Source organism: Neolamprologus multifasciatus, chromosome 5 (assembly GCF_963576455.1).
Source record: "Neolamprologus multifasciatus chromosome 5, fNeoMul1.2, whole genome shotgun sequence".
Classification (NCBI taxonomy): Eukaryota; Metazoa; Chordata; class Actinopteri; order Cichliformes; family Cichlidae; genus Neolamprologus; species Neolamprologus multifasciatus.
In genome coordinates, this window is record NC_140443.1 from 7218309 (window position 1) to 7234710 (window position 16402).

General features: G+C 37.1%; 2 protein-coding genes across 10 annotated transcripts; both read right to left on the reverse strand.

The window, feature by feature from the left end:
- Nucleotides 1-1628: 1628 nt before the first annotated feature.
- Nucleotides 1629-7580, reverse strand: LOC146517957 (N-acetyltransferase 8-like). Of its 5 annotated transcripts, none has more exons than XM_085160187.1 (3): nt 4956-5616; nt 3704-3870; nt 1629-3276 (listed from the first exon to the last, which is right to left on the reverse strand). In XM_085160187.1, the coding sequence occupies exon 3, from the start codon at nt 3263-3265 to the stop codon at nt 2594-2596; it is 672 nt and encodes a 223-aa protein (XP_085016313.1). In that variant the 5' UTR covers nt 3266-3276; nt 3704-3870; nt 4956-5616; the 3' UTR covers nt 1629-2593. The 5 variants fall into 5 exon arrangements, with proteins under 5 accessions (XP_085016313.1, XP_085016311.1, XP_085016309.1 ...); XM_085160185.1 differs by having other exon boundaries at nt 4945-5616; XM_085160183.1 differs by lacking the exons at nt 3704-3870; nt 4956-5616 and adding an exon at nt 6341-7580.
- A 77-nt stretch (nt 7581-7657) lies between these two features.
- On the reverse strand, nt 7658-14000 carry LOC146517958 (N-acetyltransferase 8-like). Of its 5 annotated transcripts, none has more exons than XM_085161387.1 (3): nt 12351-13011; nt 11099-11265; nt 7658-10671 (listed from the first exon to the last, which is right to left on the reverse strand). In XM_085161387.1, exon 3 carries the CDS (start codon nt 10658-10660, stop codon nt 9989-9991), a length of 672 nt encoding a protein of 223 aa, XP_085017513.1. In that variant the 5' UTR covers nt 10661-10671; nt 11099-11265; nt 12351-13011; the 3' UTR covers nt 7658-9988. The 5 variants fall into 5 exon arrangements, with proteins under 5 accessions (XP_085017513.1, XP_085017510.1, XP_085017508.1 ...); XM_085161384.1 differs by having other exon boundaries at nt 12340-13011; XM_085161382.1 differs by lacking the exons at nt 11099-11265; nt 12351-13011 and adding an exon at nt 13735-14000.
- Between the last annotated feature and the right edge of the window lie 2402 nt (nt 14001-16402).

A 16402-nucleotide genomic window follows, 5' to 3' on the forward strand; every position in this document is an offset into this window, starting at 1 on the left:
AAACCACATAGAATTTTGAAAATGTTGGAAGTTGTAATGAACACCAACTACAGCAGTGAGCGAGTTTCAAACTACTACCATTACCCATGAAAAGTTGTGCACTAGGTCATCTGTTATTGTTTCATATTCTGCGTCACAGTCTATCACAACATGTTCTAGACGTAAAACTTGAGTTCACAAAGCATATTACAAAATGTACTGTATTTACTTCCCAGCACTGTTGTTGGTGCACACATATTTTAAACTCCTAAAACTTTCTGGTATAAAAGGAAGTAAATACAGTACAATATCAGTAAATACTAATTCTCATCAAAAGAGCTTCAGTGTTACTTAGATCAATAGCGTCCTCTGCTGTTCACATTCACATCTACAGTACAGGCTGGGGCACAACATACTGAGTTTAGATTTGTGATTTAATTTTCAACATTATCAGTCTTAATAATCATGTCTTCATTTCATAAGCAAATATCTCAGTTATTCTGATTACATCAAGGAAAAAAGGTGTAAAACAATGGAATAGTTTAATAAGAATTTTAAGTCCACTCTGATGCATATAAATTCTCTACGTTTACCTTTTAAAAGTTAATGTTTTTATTATTAATTTTTGGGTTTTTTTGTTTTTTTTTCACACATGGTACAGCCGTAATTCATTTCCCATACACCACCTTCCTTTCAATTAAAATAAAACTGTTTCCATGCATGAAAAGGAGCAGGAAGAAGAATAAATTCTTATTGACACCTGCCCCCTATCTGTGATAATACAAGTAGGCACTTACAACCAAAATTACACTCTGACAATATTCTGTACATAACAAAACAAAGCAAACAGAACAATATACTCAACAATGAGCAATACCACTAAATCTCAAACTAAAAGGATCATTTTTCTACAATTAATTTCTATTATTTTCAACTTCTTCATATTGGTTTATCATTTTATTCTTATAGCAGATTTTAAATTGAGAAACATTTGTACAACACTTAAGATGATCACTGAGAGAATTCCAGTTTCTTATGCCTATGGCTGTTGGACACATTTGCCTTTGTGTGGTTCGAGCAAACCGGTGCTTAAAAAACTTCCTTCTGCCATCCCCATTTTCTGAACACAATACAAATAAACCTTGTAACTTAAGAGGTAGTGTTTTATTTTTTGCCCTAAACATAATAGTTAATGTCTGTAATTTCACTATGTCTTCTAGTTTTAAAAATTTTGATTTTATAAACAAACTATTAGTGTGATCTCTATATTTAACATTATGCATAATGCGAATCGCTCTCTTCTGTAATAAATATAATGGTTTCATATTAGTCACATATGTATTCCCCCATACTTCAACACAATAACTCAGATAGGGTAGAAACAATGAAAAATATAATATTCTCAGTGTCTTGTAATCTAATATATATCTTACATTACCCAAGATATAAATACTTTTAGCCAACTTTTTTTTAACATGTTCAATGTGTGATTTCCATGTTAACTTGCCATCCACTATTACACCCAGAAAACGGAATTCTGTCACTCTTTCAATTATTACTCCCTCTATAGATAATACTATCTCTTCCTCCACGGTTTTCCGAATATCATAAACTTTGTTTTTTCCAAATTCAGCGATAACTCATTTACATCAAACCATTTTTTAATTTTTTTTTCATTTCAATAACCATAATTTTAGCCAATTCTTTCAAGTTTTCTCCGGAACAATAAAAATTTGTATCATCTGCAAACAAAACAAAATTTAACATTTTTGACACATCACAAATGTCATTTATATATAAATTAAAAAGTTTTGGTCCTAAAACAGAACCTTGAGGGACCCCACATTCTATTTTCATTCTATCAGATGCATTGCCTAAACACTGCACATACTGAAACCTATTATCTAGATAGCTGCTTAACCAGTTCAATACTATTCCTCTCACACCATAAGTACTTAACTTAGAAATCAAGATGGAGTCAAGAATTTTCAATATTATTACGACATGTATCTTTGTATCATGTGCTTACAATATGTTGTGTGTACTGTATCTCAGTTATGACATTTTAAAACGTTTCTCCAAATCTTGGCAATTAGAAAAACATTTAGACATTATACATCAGACCTTCCTTCTTACATAACAAGGATGACAAATGAACACAGAGATTGTGAAACTTTTTTTTTCCTTTCTTCTTTAAATGAATACAGCTGAAAGTGGTCAGTACAACTGATTACATTAAATTATTCTAATCGTCACTGAAAAGTACACAATGTAAGGATTAACTGTTAAATCTTGGTTCACAGGACTGGAGCTGCTAATTGGGCTTATGTTGTTAACAGACAATTTTTTGGGGATTAAGGTGTAGTCAGAGAATATGTAAAGTACTCTATAAAGAGGAAACCAGGTTTTAGTAACAACATCTTGCTCCTTACTTTCAGATCTGTTCACAGTGCTTTGTCCTAAAGTATATGACAGATTTGGCATTTTTTCCCCTAAGTTACACCTGAACAACATTTTGATTACAGTCAAGTTTAACCATTGCCAAATATTAAAGCACTGTTAAAGAGGAGCAAAGCGTGAAAACAACACATTGCTAATGAGTGTTATTTTTGATTTACAAGTATTTTTCCATCCTTATAATCGTGACCCTGGCCAGTGAAATGATCCAATGAGCTGCCGATCCTTTGACATTAGAGTGGACACGGTTAAACCCCACTTTTCTGTACAGAACCACGGCTGCCATTTGGGTGGAGGTAGTCTGCAACACCACCTTGGAGAAGCCCCGTTCTTTACAGAAGTCAACCGCGGTCTGAGCCAACCTAAAGCCGAGGCCCATCCGTCTATACTGTGGGAAAATGATCATTCTGAACATTTCCCCATACTTTTCTGTCCCACTGTGTTTAGCTACCACAGCCACCATACCAACAACCTGGGCTCTCGCTCCAACCTCGGCCTCAGCCACCCAGAAACAGTCATCAGGTCTGCTGAGGAAATTCCTAGGGATGTCCTGCATGTCATTGCGAAGTCTCACCCTGACGACGGCGGCATATACTTCATGACAGCAGTAGTAGATGAGACCTACCCAAGTTGCTGGGAACAGCACAGCCCCAAACACAGAGCCCAGGAGATAACCAGCAACACACAGAATCGGGCTGATGGTGAGGTAAAGAGGGCTGGTCATGGCGTTATAGAAACATGGACGAATATGCTCCAAGATGCCAGTACTGAAGAGGGTGAGCACTGTGTCCTTGTCTGCAGGACGGTAGCGACGGATCACCAGCTGCATGACGAAAGTAACTACAAGGAAAATCATAAAACAGAGAGAAATGCTGTTGTTATTTACACTAAATTACTAAGCATGACCCTTAAGGATTTTTTTTTTTTTTACTTAGTTTCCTTTTTCATGATTTAATTTGATTTTATTAATTTTTCTATAATGTGTAGTACTTTTTATGGTCGTGTTTAAAAGGCAGAGGAAAATGGCCAGACAGCTTTCAGCAGATAGGATAGAAACAATAATTGAAATAACCACTTGTTACAACGAAGTTATATAGACGAGCATTTTTAAACATACTCGGCTATGAACAGAAAGCTGAGACTAAAGCGTCAGCAAAATTGGACAACACAATCCTAGAAAAATGTTGCCTGGTCTAATGAATGTGTTTTCTTGCCATACTTTGGGCCCTTAGCACTGGCTGAGCATCTTTTAAATGTCACAGCCTACCTGAGTATCATTGCTGACTCTTCACTAGCTGGGCCCACGTCCTCATTTTAGGTTTGACAGCGTTTTAGTAGGTAAAGGTGAATGCTTGGACATTAATTGAGGTGCGGTTTGGAGAAGGCCTCAAAGAGGACTGGTGATGGCTCCCGGGCCTGGCAGATCCCCGTGTACTAAATAGGAGTGAATAAGTTAAAGAATTGAGAACAAGGAGGGAGGGAGGGTGGGTGGGGCACGTGAACGAAAATGTTCAGTTTGCAGAACTGGGGGGAACCTATATAGATGACAACCGGAAGGAGCGTGTTTGGAGGCGTGGTCCCGCTCCTGAAATTCCGATACATAATCTCCAATACTTGGGTAGTATTTATCACCACAGTGTACCAGTGCATCCTTTGATGGCAGCTTTCATCAGGATAAAGCACAATGTCATAAAACTCAAATAATCTCAAAGTGGTTAACAGTGAGTTCACTGTACTGAAATTGTCTCCACACTCACCAGGTCTCAATCCAACAGAGCACCTTTGGCATGTGGAAAGTTACATCCTAGATGTGCAGCTAATAAATCTGCATCAGAACTCTGTGATGCTATCATGTTAACGTGGACCAAAATCTCTTGAGAATATTTCCCACACCTTAAATCTATGCCATGATGAATTAAGGCAGTTCTGAATGCAAATGCCAAACTGACCAAGTATTAGCAAGATGTACCTAATAAAGTGGCCGGTGAATGTAATCTGCAGATTGGTTCGTAGTGAAGATGAGCAGTAGTTTCAGTTTTCAACTAAATAGCTGAAAGTCAGGTGTACCTGCTCAAAAATGTTCCTTTTTCCTTTTAACAAGACAACAAGGTAACAATCTGATACATCTCCATCTTTGCCTTGATTTAAAATACTTCTCCACCACAGAACGTACTCGTTATTTTACAGTCTTTGCACTTTTAAATGCACGCGGCACGCAATAAGGACGAGCTAACGTGATGGTTTAATGGTATGTCATTACGTGGATATAATGGTATCAAATGTGTCTAAATGCCAGAAAACCCGTTACACGGTGTCTGTACACACGATCACACTCACGTTACACCAAACTCAACTCATTCAGCAACAGCACAGGCCTGTTCGTGCACCATCAACAGCTCTCTAACAGACCTTATCCAACTTAATAAAAAAACAACAACACAAGAAACGATTATATGAGTTGCTGTGTAACAAATGTGTCTGCTAGTCATATTACAATTGCACAATTACCTCTGCCTTACGTTAGTGAACTTGCACAAGTTGATACTTCACGGAGAAGAGTTCACACGAAACAATGAAGAAGCGCAGCAACACCGTGAATCAGCTCAACTTCTAGACTGGTTAATAAAACACAAAAGCAGCACAAAGGCTTGACTCTCAAAGCCCATATAATACTTCGATGGGATGATTCGGTTCAAACTACAGCTGTAAAAGTCTTAAACATCATCTACTGTTACACAAAAATGTTACAAAGTTAACCATGCAGAACGTTTTCCTGCAGAAATCACAACTTTCCAAAAACCTGCGGGGCCAAAAAACGAAGGCAACGCGGACGCGTCAAAAATCGCAAAAGAGGAATTTATGGATCAGCGGGAGTAGCGCGTTTGCAGTCTGTTTGGGGGCTGGCCAATCTATCTGCAGAGAGCATGTGAACGCTGGCTACTGTGTGAACAACTCGCAATCAATATTTCTGTGAGTTACCATCAACAAACTGAAATACAGCTCATGGCTGTCATCAACAGGTTTACGTGACTTTTCGTACATTTATCTTCTGACAGAGACCAAATAATGGACAAACAAGTCCTTTGAAGAGCGGTAAAATACTAACCCAAGATGGCTGCTGTCAAAGATGATGAAACAGGAGTCACATGCATGCTACTGTACACATGCAACATACCTCACATACTTGGTGGGATATATGCACAAGCAACCTACAGATCATCATGTGTTTAGCTTCGACCTCTCACCAGCTCTTACTTCTCATTTTACATGCAAAATTAGTCTCTGTTTGAATTGCAATAATTACATTTAATATATCTGATAAATACACGTTGAGTGTAATTGTTCTGTTACTTTTTAATGTCATTTTAATTCTTAAGTTTAGTAAGTTAGTTTATAGACAAAAAATAAAGCAACATTGATTACCTAACCACTCTTAGAGTCACACCCATCTGGAAGGATCAAAGATAAGTACACAAGTCAGTAAAACTACAGACTGAGATGCTCTTTTTAAACCCTGATTCGGCACTCGTTTTGTTGTTTACAGTTTAATCCATAGCCAAGAAACAAGAGGCCATTTTGCTTCTTGCCTTACAAATTTCCATTTAAAGCACCTTGCTGCTAACATAGTTACCTGCATATACCAATTTGTCTACAGGTAAGGTTGTGACTTACAGTTTAGCATAAGTTTTGCACATAAAAATACTTTTCAATTGATATAGTAATTGGTAGTAATAGTTTCCAATTTCTAAATGCTACAGGAGATACAACCAGTTTGTTTTTTCATTTGACTCTGGCAAGGATGACATGCCATCTCCAGGACCTCTGTGTTTTAACACTGTGGTAGAGTGTGGATTGTGGCACAGCTGCAAGGGATGGATCGAGCAGTGGGTTCGGGGGACGGTACCTGCACAGCTGAGGTCCATCACACAAACCACGCCTTCCCTATTTCAGTAGCTGCTAGGGCCCAGAAGAGATGTCTGAGGTTTGGAGAGGACAGCACTGAGCGGGAGCACGCTGGAAAGCGTACAGCCTAAAACAAACTGCCATGTCTTATGGTCCTTGTGTCACAAACACATTTAACAGGTCTCACTCAGGTTCATCCCCTCAGTTGGCAGCAGAGCAGTAAAGTAAAGTTAATCCAGGCACACCTGGTCTTGTTTTTATCTTCATACCTCTGTGTAATCAGATGTGAAAAAAAAATTATTGACAGCAGTGAGCATGTGCACGTGGCAGCTGATTTGTGGCAGAAGTGAAGACAGTAAAGTTACCATAAGGCAACAAAGAAAGTATGATTAAAATGAACCTGAATTTTCTTTAAATGAAATAATATTTTATTCTGTATAAGATGGTCTGTTACATAACAATCATCTTTTGTGTGACACATATATCAAAGGCTGTTTTTATCCTTTCCTTTTATATCTGGAGCCTGTTTTCTGTGACTGATGTAGATCATGCAGAAAAGTGGCATATTAACCCCTCATCATTCAGGTGTTCGGTAACCTGAGACATATGGCGTGCCCTCAGAAATGAAACACAAAATGACTAGAAGAATACTATACACACAAATATTGGTCTTTCCAGCACAGTTCCTACAATTTTCTGCCAATACTGATCAGTGTTGATTTAAATAATTTGTTCAGTTCTTAGAAAAACTATCAACCTGAAATCCACGTAAAACTGAATTTTACTGTACCGTGCCCAGGATACTCTATTTAGGATTCAAATATTTGGCACCCCCTAATGGTAAACTAGAAAAATAGGCAGACAACTCAAAAGTGTGTTTACACGAACAACAAAGTATCTCCTGAGCATAGAAAAATGCATATTTTGCTTCACTTAGAGGGGAATTAGTTTTCAGTACAGCATGGGAAAACAAAAAACAATGGGAGGAGTCCTTGTGGTCTTTTGCTAACTGCAGGAGATACTATGTTTTTCCTTTCTGGTCTGAAAAATAACAAATCAAACCACATAGAATTTTTAAAATGTTGGAAGTTGTAATGAACACCAACTACAGCAGTGAGCGAGTTTCAAACTACTACCATTACCCATGAAAAGTTGTGCACTAGGTCATCTGTTATTGTTTCATATTCTGCGTCACAGTCTATCACAACATGTTCTAGACGTAAAACTTGAGTTCACAAAGCATATTACAAAATGTACTGTATTTACTTCCCAGCACTGTTGTTGGTGCACACATATTTTAAACTCCTAAAACTTTCTGGTATAAAAGGAAGTAAATACAGTACAATATCAGTAAATACTAATTCTCATCAAAAGAGCTTCAGTGTTACTTAGATCAATAGCGTCCTCTGCTGTTCACATTCACATCTACAGTACAGGCTGGGGCACAACATACTGAGTTTAGATTTGTGATTTAATTTTCAACATTATCAGTCTTAATAATCATGTCTTAATTTCATAAGCAAATATCTCAGTTATTCTGATTACATCAAGGAAAAAAGGTGTAAAACAATGGAATAGTTTAATAAGAATTTTAAGTCCACTCTGATGCATATAAATTCTCTACGTTTACCTTTTAAAAGTTAATGTTTTTATTATTAATTTTTGGGTTTTTTTGTTTTTTTTCACACATGGTACAGCCGTAATTCATTTCCCATACACCACCTTCCTTTCAATTAAAATAAAACTGTTTCCATGCATGAAAAGGAGCAGGAAGAAGAATAAATTCTTATTGACACCTGCCCCCTATCTGTGATAATACAAGTAGGCACTTACAACCAAAATTACACTCTGACAATATTCTGTACATAACAAAACAAAGCAAACAGAACAATATACTCAACAATGAGCAATACCACTAAATCTCAAACTAAAAGGATCATTTTTCTACAATTAATTTCTATTATTTTCAACTTCTTCATATTGGTTTATCATTTTATTCTTATAGCAGATTTTAAATTGAGAAACATTTGTACAACACTTAAGATGATCACTGAGAGAATTCCAGTTTCTTATGCCTATGGCTGTTGGACACATTTGCCTTTGTGTGGTTCGAGCAAACCGGTGCTTAAAAAACTTCCTTCTGCCATCCCCATTTTCTGAACACAATACAAATAAACTTTGTAACTTAAGAGGTAGTGTTTTATTTTTTGCCCTAAACATAATAGTTAATGTCTGTAATTTCACTATGTCTTCTAGTTTTAATAATTTTGATTTTATAAACAAACTATTAGTGTGATCTCTATATTTAACATTATGCATAATGCGAATCGCTCTCTTCTGTAATAAATATAATGGTTTCATATTAGTCACATATGTATTCCCCCATACTTCAACACAATAACTCAGATAGGGTAGAAACAATGAAAAATATAATATTCTCAGTGTCTTGTAATCTAATATATATCTTACATTACCCAAGATATAAATACTTTTAGCCAACTTTTTTTTAACATGTTCAATGTGTGATTTCCATGTTAACTTGCCATCCACTATTACACCCAGAAAACGGAATTCTGTCACTCTTTCAATTATTACTCCCTCTATAGATAATACTATCTCTTCCTCCACGGTTTCCGAATATCATAAACTTTGTTTTTTCCAAATTCAGCGATAACTCATTTACATCAAACCATTTTTTAATTTTTTTTTCATTTCAATAACCATAATTTTAGCCAATTCTTTCAAGTTTTCTCCGGAACAATAAAAATTTGTATCATCTGCAAACAAAACAAAATTTAACATTTTTGACACATCACAAATGTCATTTATATATAAATTAAAAAGTTTTGGTCCTAAAACAGAACCTTGAGGGACCCCACATTCTATTTTCATTCTATCAGATGCATTGCCTAAACACTGCACATACTGAAACCTATTATCTAGATAGCTGCTTAACCAGTTCAATACTATTCCTCTCACACCATAAGTACTTAACTTAGAACTCAAGATGGAGTCAAGAATTTTCAATATTATTACGACATGTATCTTTGTATCATGTGCTTACAATATGTTGTGTGTACTGTATCTCAGTTATGACATTTTAAAGCGTTTCTCCAAATCTTGGCAATTAGAAAAACATTTAGACATTATACATCAGACCTTCCTTCTTACATAACAAGGATGACAAATGAACACAGAGATTGTGAAACTTTTTTTTTCCTTTCTTCTTTAAATGAATACAGCTGAAAGTGGTCAGTACAACTGATTACATTAAATTATTCTAATCGTCACTGAAAAGTACACAATGTAAGGATTAACTGTTAAATCTTGGTTCACAGGACTGGAGCTGCTAATTGGGCTTGTGTTGTTAACAGACAATTTTTTGGGGATTAAGGTGTAGTCAGAGAATATGTAAAGTACTCTATAAAGAGGAAACCAGGTTTTAGTAACAACATCTTGCTCCTTACTTTCAGATCTGTTCACAGTGCTTTGTCCTAAAGTATATGACAGATTTGGCATTTTTTCCCCTAAGTTACACCTGAACAACATTTTGATTACAGTCAAGTTTAACCATTGCCAAATATTAAAGCACTGTTAAAGAGGAGCAAAGCGTGAAAACAACACATTGCTAATGAGTGTTATTTTTGATTTACAAGTATTTTTCCATCCTTATAATCGTGACCCTGGCCAGTGAAATGATCCAATGAGCTGCCGATCCTTTGACATTAGAGTGGACACGGTTAAACCCCACTTTTCTGTACAGAACCACGGCTGCCATTTGGGTGGAGGTAGTCTGCAACACCACCTTGGAGAAGCCCCGTTCTTTACAGAAGTCAACCGCGGTCTGAGCCAACCTAAAGCCGAGGCCCATCCGTCTATACTGTGGGAAAATGATCATTCTGAACATTTCCCCATACTTTTCTGTCCCACTGTGTTTAGCTACCACAGCCACCATACCAACAACCTGGGCTCTCGCTCCAACCTCGGCCTCAGCCACCCAGAAACAGTCATCAGGTCTGCTGAGGAAATTCCTAGGGATGTCCTGCATGTCATTGCGAAGTCTCACCCTGACGACGGCGGCATATACTTCATGACAGCAGTAGTAGATGAGACCTACCCAAGTTGCTGGGAACAGCACAGCCCCAAACACAGAGCCCAGGAGATAACCAGCAACACACAGAATCGGGCTGATGGTGAGGTAAAGAGGGCTGGTCATGGCGTTATAGAAACATGGACGAATATGCTCCAAGATGCCAGTACTGAAGAGGGTGAGCACTGTGTCCTTGTCTGCAGGACGGTAGCGACGGATCACCAGCTGCATGACGAAAGTAACTACAAGGAAAATCATAAAACAGAGAGAAATGCTGTTGTTATTTACACTAAATTACTAAGCATGACCCTTAAGGATTTTTTTTTTTTTTACTTAGTTTCCTTTTTCATGATTTAATTTGATTTTATTAATTTTTCTATAATGTGTAGTACTTTTTATGGTCGTGTTTAAAAGGCAGAGGAAAATGGCCAGACAGCTTTCAGCAGATAGGATAGAAACAATAATTGAAATAACCACTTGTTACAACGAAGTTATATAGACGAGCATTTTTAAACATACTCGGCTATGAACAGAAAGCTGAGACTAAAGCGTCAGCAAAATTGGACAACACAATCCTAGAAAAATGTTGCCTGGTCTAATGAATGTGTTTTCTTGCCATACTTTGGGCCCTTAGCACTGGCTGAGCATCTTTTAAATGTCACAGCCTACCTGAGTATCATTGCTGACTCTTCACTAGCTGGGCCCACGTCCTCATTTTAGGTTTGACAGCGTTTTAGTAGGTAAAGGTGAATGCTTGGACATTAATTGAGGTGCGGTTTGGAGAAGGCCTCAAAGAGGACTGGTGATGGCTCCCGGGCCTGGCAGATCCCCGTGTACTAAATAGGAGTGAATAAGTTAAAGAATTGAGAACAAGGAGGGAGGGAGGGTGGGTGGGGCACGTGAACGAAAATGTTCAGTTTGCAGAACTGGGGGGAACCTATATAGATGACAACCGGAAGGAGCGTGTTTGGAGGCGTGGTCCCGCTCCTGAAATTCCGATACATAATCTCCAATACTTGGGTAGTATTTATCACCACAGTGTACCAGTGCATCCTTTGATGGCAGCTTTCATCAGGATAAAGCACAATGTCATAAAACTCAAATAATCTCAAAGTGGTTAACAGTGAGTTCACTGTACTGAAATTGTCTCCACACTCACCAGGTCTCAATCCAACAGAGCACCTTTGGCATGTGGAAAGTTACATCCTAGATGTGCAGCTAATAAATCTGCATCAGAACTCTGTGATGCTATCATGTTAACGTGGACCAAAATCTCTTGAGAATATTTCCCACACCTTAAATCTATGCCATGATGAATTAAGGCAGTTCTGAATGCAAATGCCAAACTGACCAAGTATTAGCAAGATGTACCTAATAAAGTGGCCGGTGAATGTAATCTGCAGATTGGTTCGTAGTGAAGATGAGCAGTAGTTTCAGTTTTCAACTAAATAGCTGAAAGTCAGGTGTACCTGCTCAAAAATGTTCCTTTTTCCTTTTAACAAGACAACAAGGTAACAATCTGATACATCTCCATCTTTGCCTTGATTTAAAATACTTCTCCACCACAGAACGTACTCGTTATTTTACAGTCTTTGCACTTTTAAATGCACGCGGCACGCAATAAGGACGAGCTAACGTGATGGTTTAATGGTATGTCATTACGTGGATATAATGGTATCAAATGTGTCTAAATGCCAGAAAACCCGTTACACGGTGTCTGTACACACGATCACACTCACGTTACACCAAACTCAACTCATTCAGCAACAGCACAGGCCTGTTCGTGCACCATCAACAGCTCTCTAACAGACCTTATCCAACTTAATAAAAAAACAACAACACAAGAAACGATTATATGAGTTGCTGTGTAACAAATGTGTCTGCTAGTCATATTACAATTGCACAATTACCTCTGCCTTACGTTAGTGAACTTGCACAAGTTGATACTTCACGGAGAAGAGTTCACACGAAACAATGAAGAAGCGCAGCAACACCGTGAATCAGCTCAACTTCTAGACTGGTTAATAAAACACAAAAGCAGCACAAAGGCTTGACTCTCAAAGCCCATATAATACTTCGATGGGATGATTCGGTTCAAACTACAGCTGTAAAAGTCTTAAACATCATCTACTGTTACACAAAAATGTTACAAAGTCAACCATGCAGAACGTTTTCCTGCAGAAATCACAACTTTCCAAAAACCTGCGGGGCCAAAAAACGAAGGCAACGCGGACGCGTCAAAAATCGCAAAAGAGGAATTTATGGATCAGCGGGAGTAGCGCGTTTGCAGTCTGTTTGGGGGCTGGCCAATCTATCTGCAGAGAGCATGTGAACGCTGGCTACTGTGTGAACAACTCGCAATCAATATTTCTGTGAGTTACCATCAACAAACTGAAATACAGCTCATGGCTGTCATCAACAGGTTTACGTGACTTTTCGTACATTTATCTTCTGACAGAGACCAAATAATGGACAAACAAGTCCTTTGAAGAGCGGTAAAATACTAACCCAAGATGGCTGCTGTCAAAGATGATGAAACAGGAGTCACATGCATGCTACTGTACACATGCAACATACCTCACATACTTGGTGGGATATATGCACAAGCAACCTACAGATCATCATGTGTTTAGCTTCGACCTCTCACCAGCTCTTACTTCTCATTTTACATGCAAAATTAGTCTCTGTTTGAATTGCAATAATTACATTTAATATATCTGATAAATACACGTTGAGTGTAATTGTTCTGTTACTTTTTAATGTCATTTTAATTCTTAAGTTTAGTAAGTTAGTTTATAGACAAAAAATAAAGCAACATTGATTACCTAACCACTCTTAGAGTCACACCCATCTGGAAGGATCAAAGATAAGTACACAAGTCAGTAAAACTACAGACTGAGATGCTCTTTTAAACCCTGATTCGGCACTCGTTTTGTTGTTTACAGTTTAATCCATAGCCAAGAAACAAGAGGCCATTTTGCTTCTTGCCTTACAAATTTCCATTTAAAGCACCTTGCTGCTAACATAGTTACCTGCATATACCAATTTGTCTACAGGTAAGGTTGTGACTTACAGTTTAGCATAAGTTTTGCACATAAAAATACTTTTCAATTGATATAGTAATTGGTAGTAATAGTTTCCAATTTCTAAATGCTACAGGAGATACAACCAGTTTGTTTTTTCATTTGACTCTGGCAAGGATGACATGCCATCTCCAGGACCTCTGTGTTTTAACACTGTGGTAGAGTGTGGATTGTGGCACAGCTGCAAGGGATGGATCGAGCAGTGGGTTCGGGGGACGGTACCTGCACAGCTGAGGTCCATCACACAAACCACGCCTTCCCTATTTCAGTAGCTGCTAGGGCCCAGAAGAGATGTCTGAGGTTTGGAGAGGACAGCACTGAGCGGGAGCACGCTGGAAAGCGTACAGCCTAAAACAAACTGCCATGTCTTATGGTCCTTGTGTCACAAACACATTTAACAGGTCTCACTCAGGTTCATCCCCTCAGTTGGCAGCAGAGCAGTAAAGTAAAGTTAATCCAGGCACACCTGGTCTTGTTTTTATCTTCATACCTCTGTGTAATCAGATGTGAAAAAAAAATTATTGACAGCAGTGAGCATGTGCACGTGGCAGCTGATTTGTGGCAGAAGTGAAGACAGTAAAGTTACCATAAGGCAACAAGAAAGTATGATTAAAATGAACCTGAATTTTCTTTAAATGAAATAATATTTTATTCTGTATAAGATGGTCTGTTACATAACAATCATCTTTTGTGTGACACATATATCAAAGGCTGTTTTTATCCTTTCCTTTTATATCTGGAGCCTGTTTTCTGTGACTGATGTAGATCATGCAGAAAAGTGGCATATTAACCCCTCATCATTCAGGTGTTCGGTAACCTGAGACATATGGCGTGCCCTCAGAAATGAAACACAAAATGACTAGAAGAATACTATACACACAAATATTGGTCTTTCCAGCACAGTTCCTACAATTTTCTGCCAATACTGATCAGTGTTGATTTAAATAATTTGTTCAGTTCTTAGAAAAACTATCAACCTGAAATCCACGTAAAACTGAATTTTACTGTACCGTGCCCAGGATACTCTATTTAGGATTCAAATATTTGGCACCCCCTAATGGTAAACTAGAAAAATAGGCAGACAACTCAAAAGTGTGTTTACACGAACAACAAAGTATCTCCTGAGCATAGAAAAATGCATATTTTGCTTCACTTAGAGGGGAATTAGTTTTCAGTACAGCATGGGAAAACAAAAAACAATGGGAGGAGTCCTTGTGGTCTTTTGCTAACTGCAGGAGATACTATGTTTTTCCTTTCTGGTCTGAAAAATAACAAATCAAACCACATAGAATTTTTAAAATGTTGGAAGTTGTAATGAACACCAACTACAGCAGTGAGCGAGTTTCAAACTACTACCATTACCCATGAAAAGTTGTGCACTAGGTCATCTGTTATTGTTTCATATTCTGCGTCACAGTCTATCACAACATGTTCTAGACGTAAAACTTGAGTTCACAAAGCATATTAGAAAATGTACTGTATTTACTTCCCAGCACTGTTGTTGGTGCACACATATTTTAAACTCCTAAAACTTTCTGGTATAAAAGGAAGTAAATACAGTACAATATCAGTAAATACTAATTCTCATCAAAAGAGCTTCAGTGTTACTTAGATCAATAGCGTCCTCTGCTGTTCACATTCACATCTACAGTACAGGCTGGGGCACAACATACTGAGTTTAGATTTGTGATTTAATTTTCAACATTATCAGTCTTAATAATCATGTCTTAATTTCATAAGCAAATATCTCAGTTATTCTGATTACATCAAGGAAAAAAGGTGTAAAACAATGGAATAGTTTAATAAGAATTTTAAGTCCACTCTGATGCATATAAATTCTCTACGTTTACCTTTTAAAAGTTAATGTTTTTATTATTAATTTTTGGGTTTTTTTGTTTTTTTTCACACATGGTACAGCCGTAATTCATTTCCCATACACCACCTTCCTTTCAATTAAAATAAAACTGTTTCCATGCATGAAAAGGAGCAGGAAGAAGAATAAATTCTTATTGACACCTGCCCCCTATCTGTGATAATACAAGTAGGCACTTACAACCAAAATTACACTCTGACAATATTCTGTACATAACAAAACAAAGCAAACAGAACAATATACTCAACAATGAGCAATACCACTAAATCTCAAACTAAAAGGATCATTTTTCTACAATTAATTTCTATTATTTTCAACTTCTTCATATTGGTTTATCATTTTATTCTTATAGCAGATTTTAAATTGAGAAACATTTGTACAACACTTAAGATGATCACTGAGAGAATTCCAGTTTCTTATGCCTATGGCTGTTGGACACATTTGCCTTTGTGTGGTTCGAGCAAACCGGTGCTTAAAAAACTTCCTTCTGCCATCCCCATTTTCTGAACACAATACAAATAAACTTTGTAACTTAAGAGGTAGTGTTTTATTTTTTGCCCTAAACATAATAGTTAATGTCTGTAATTTCACTATGTCTTCTAGTTTTAAAAATTTTGATTTTATAAACAAACTATTAGTGTGATCTCTATATTTAACATTATGCATAATGCGAATCGCTCTCTTCTGTAATAAATATAATGGTTTCATATTAGTCACATATGTATTCCCCCATACTTCAACACAATAACTCAGATAGGGTAGAAACAATGAAAAATATAATATTCTCAGTGTCTTGTAATCTAATATATATCTTACATTACCCAAGATATAAATACTTTTAGCCAACTTTTTTTAACATGTTCAATGTGTGATTTCCATGTTAACTTGCCATCCACTATTACACCCAGAAAACGGAATTCTGTCACTCTTTCAATTATTACTCCCTCTATAGATAATACTATCTCTTCCTCCACGGTTTCCGAATATCATAAACTTTGTTTTTTCCAAATTCAGCGA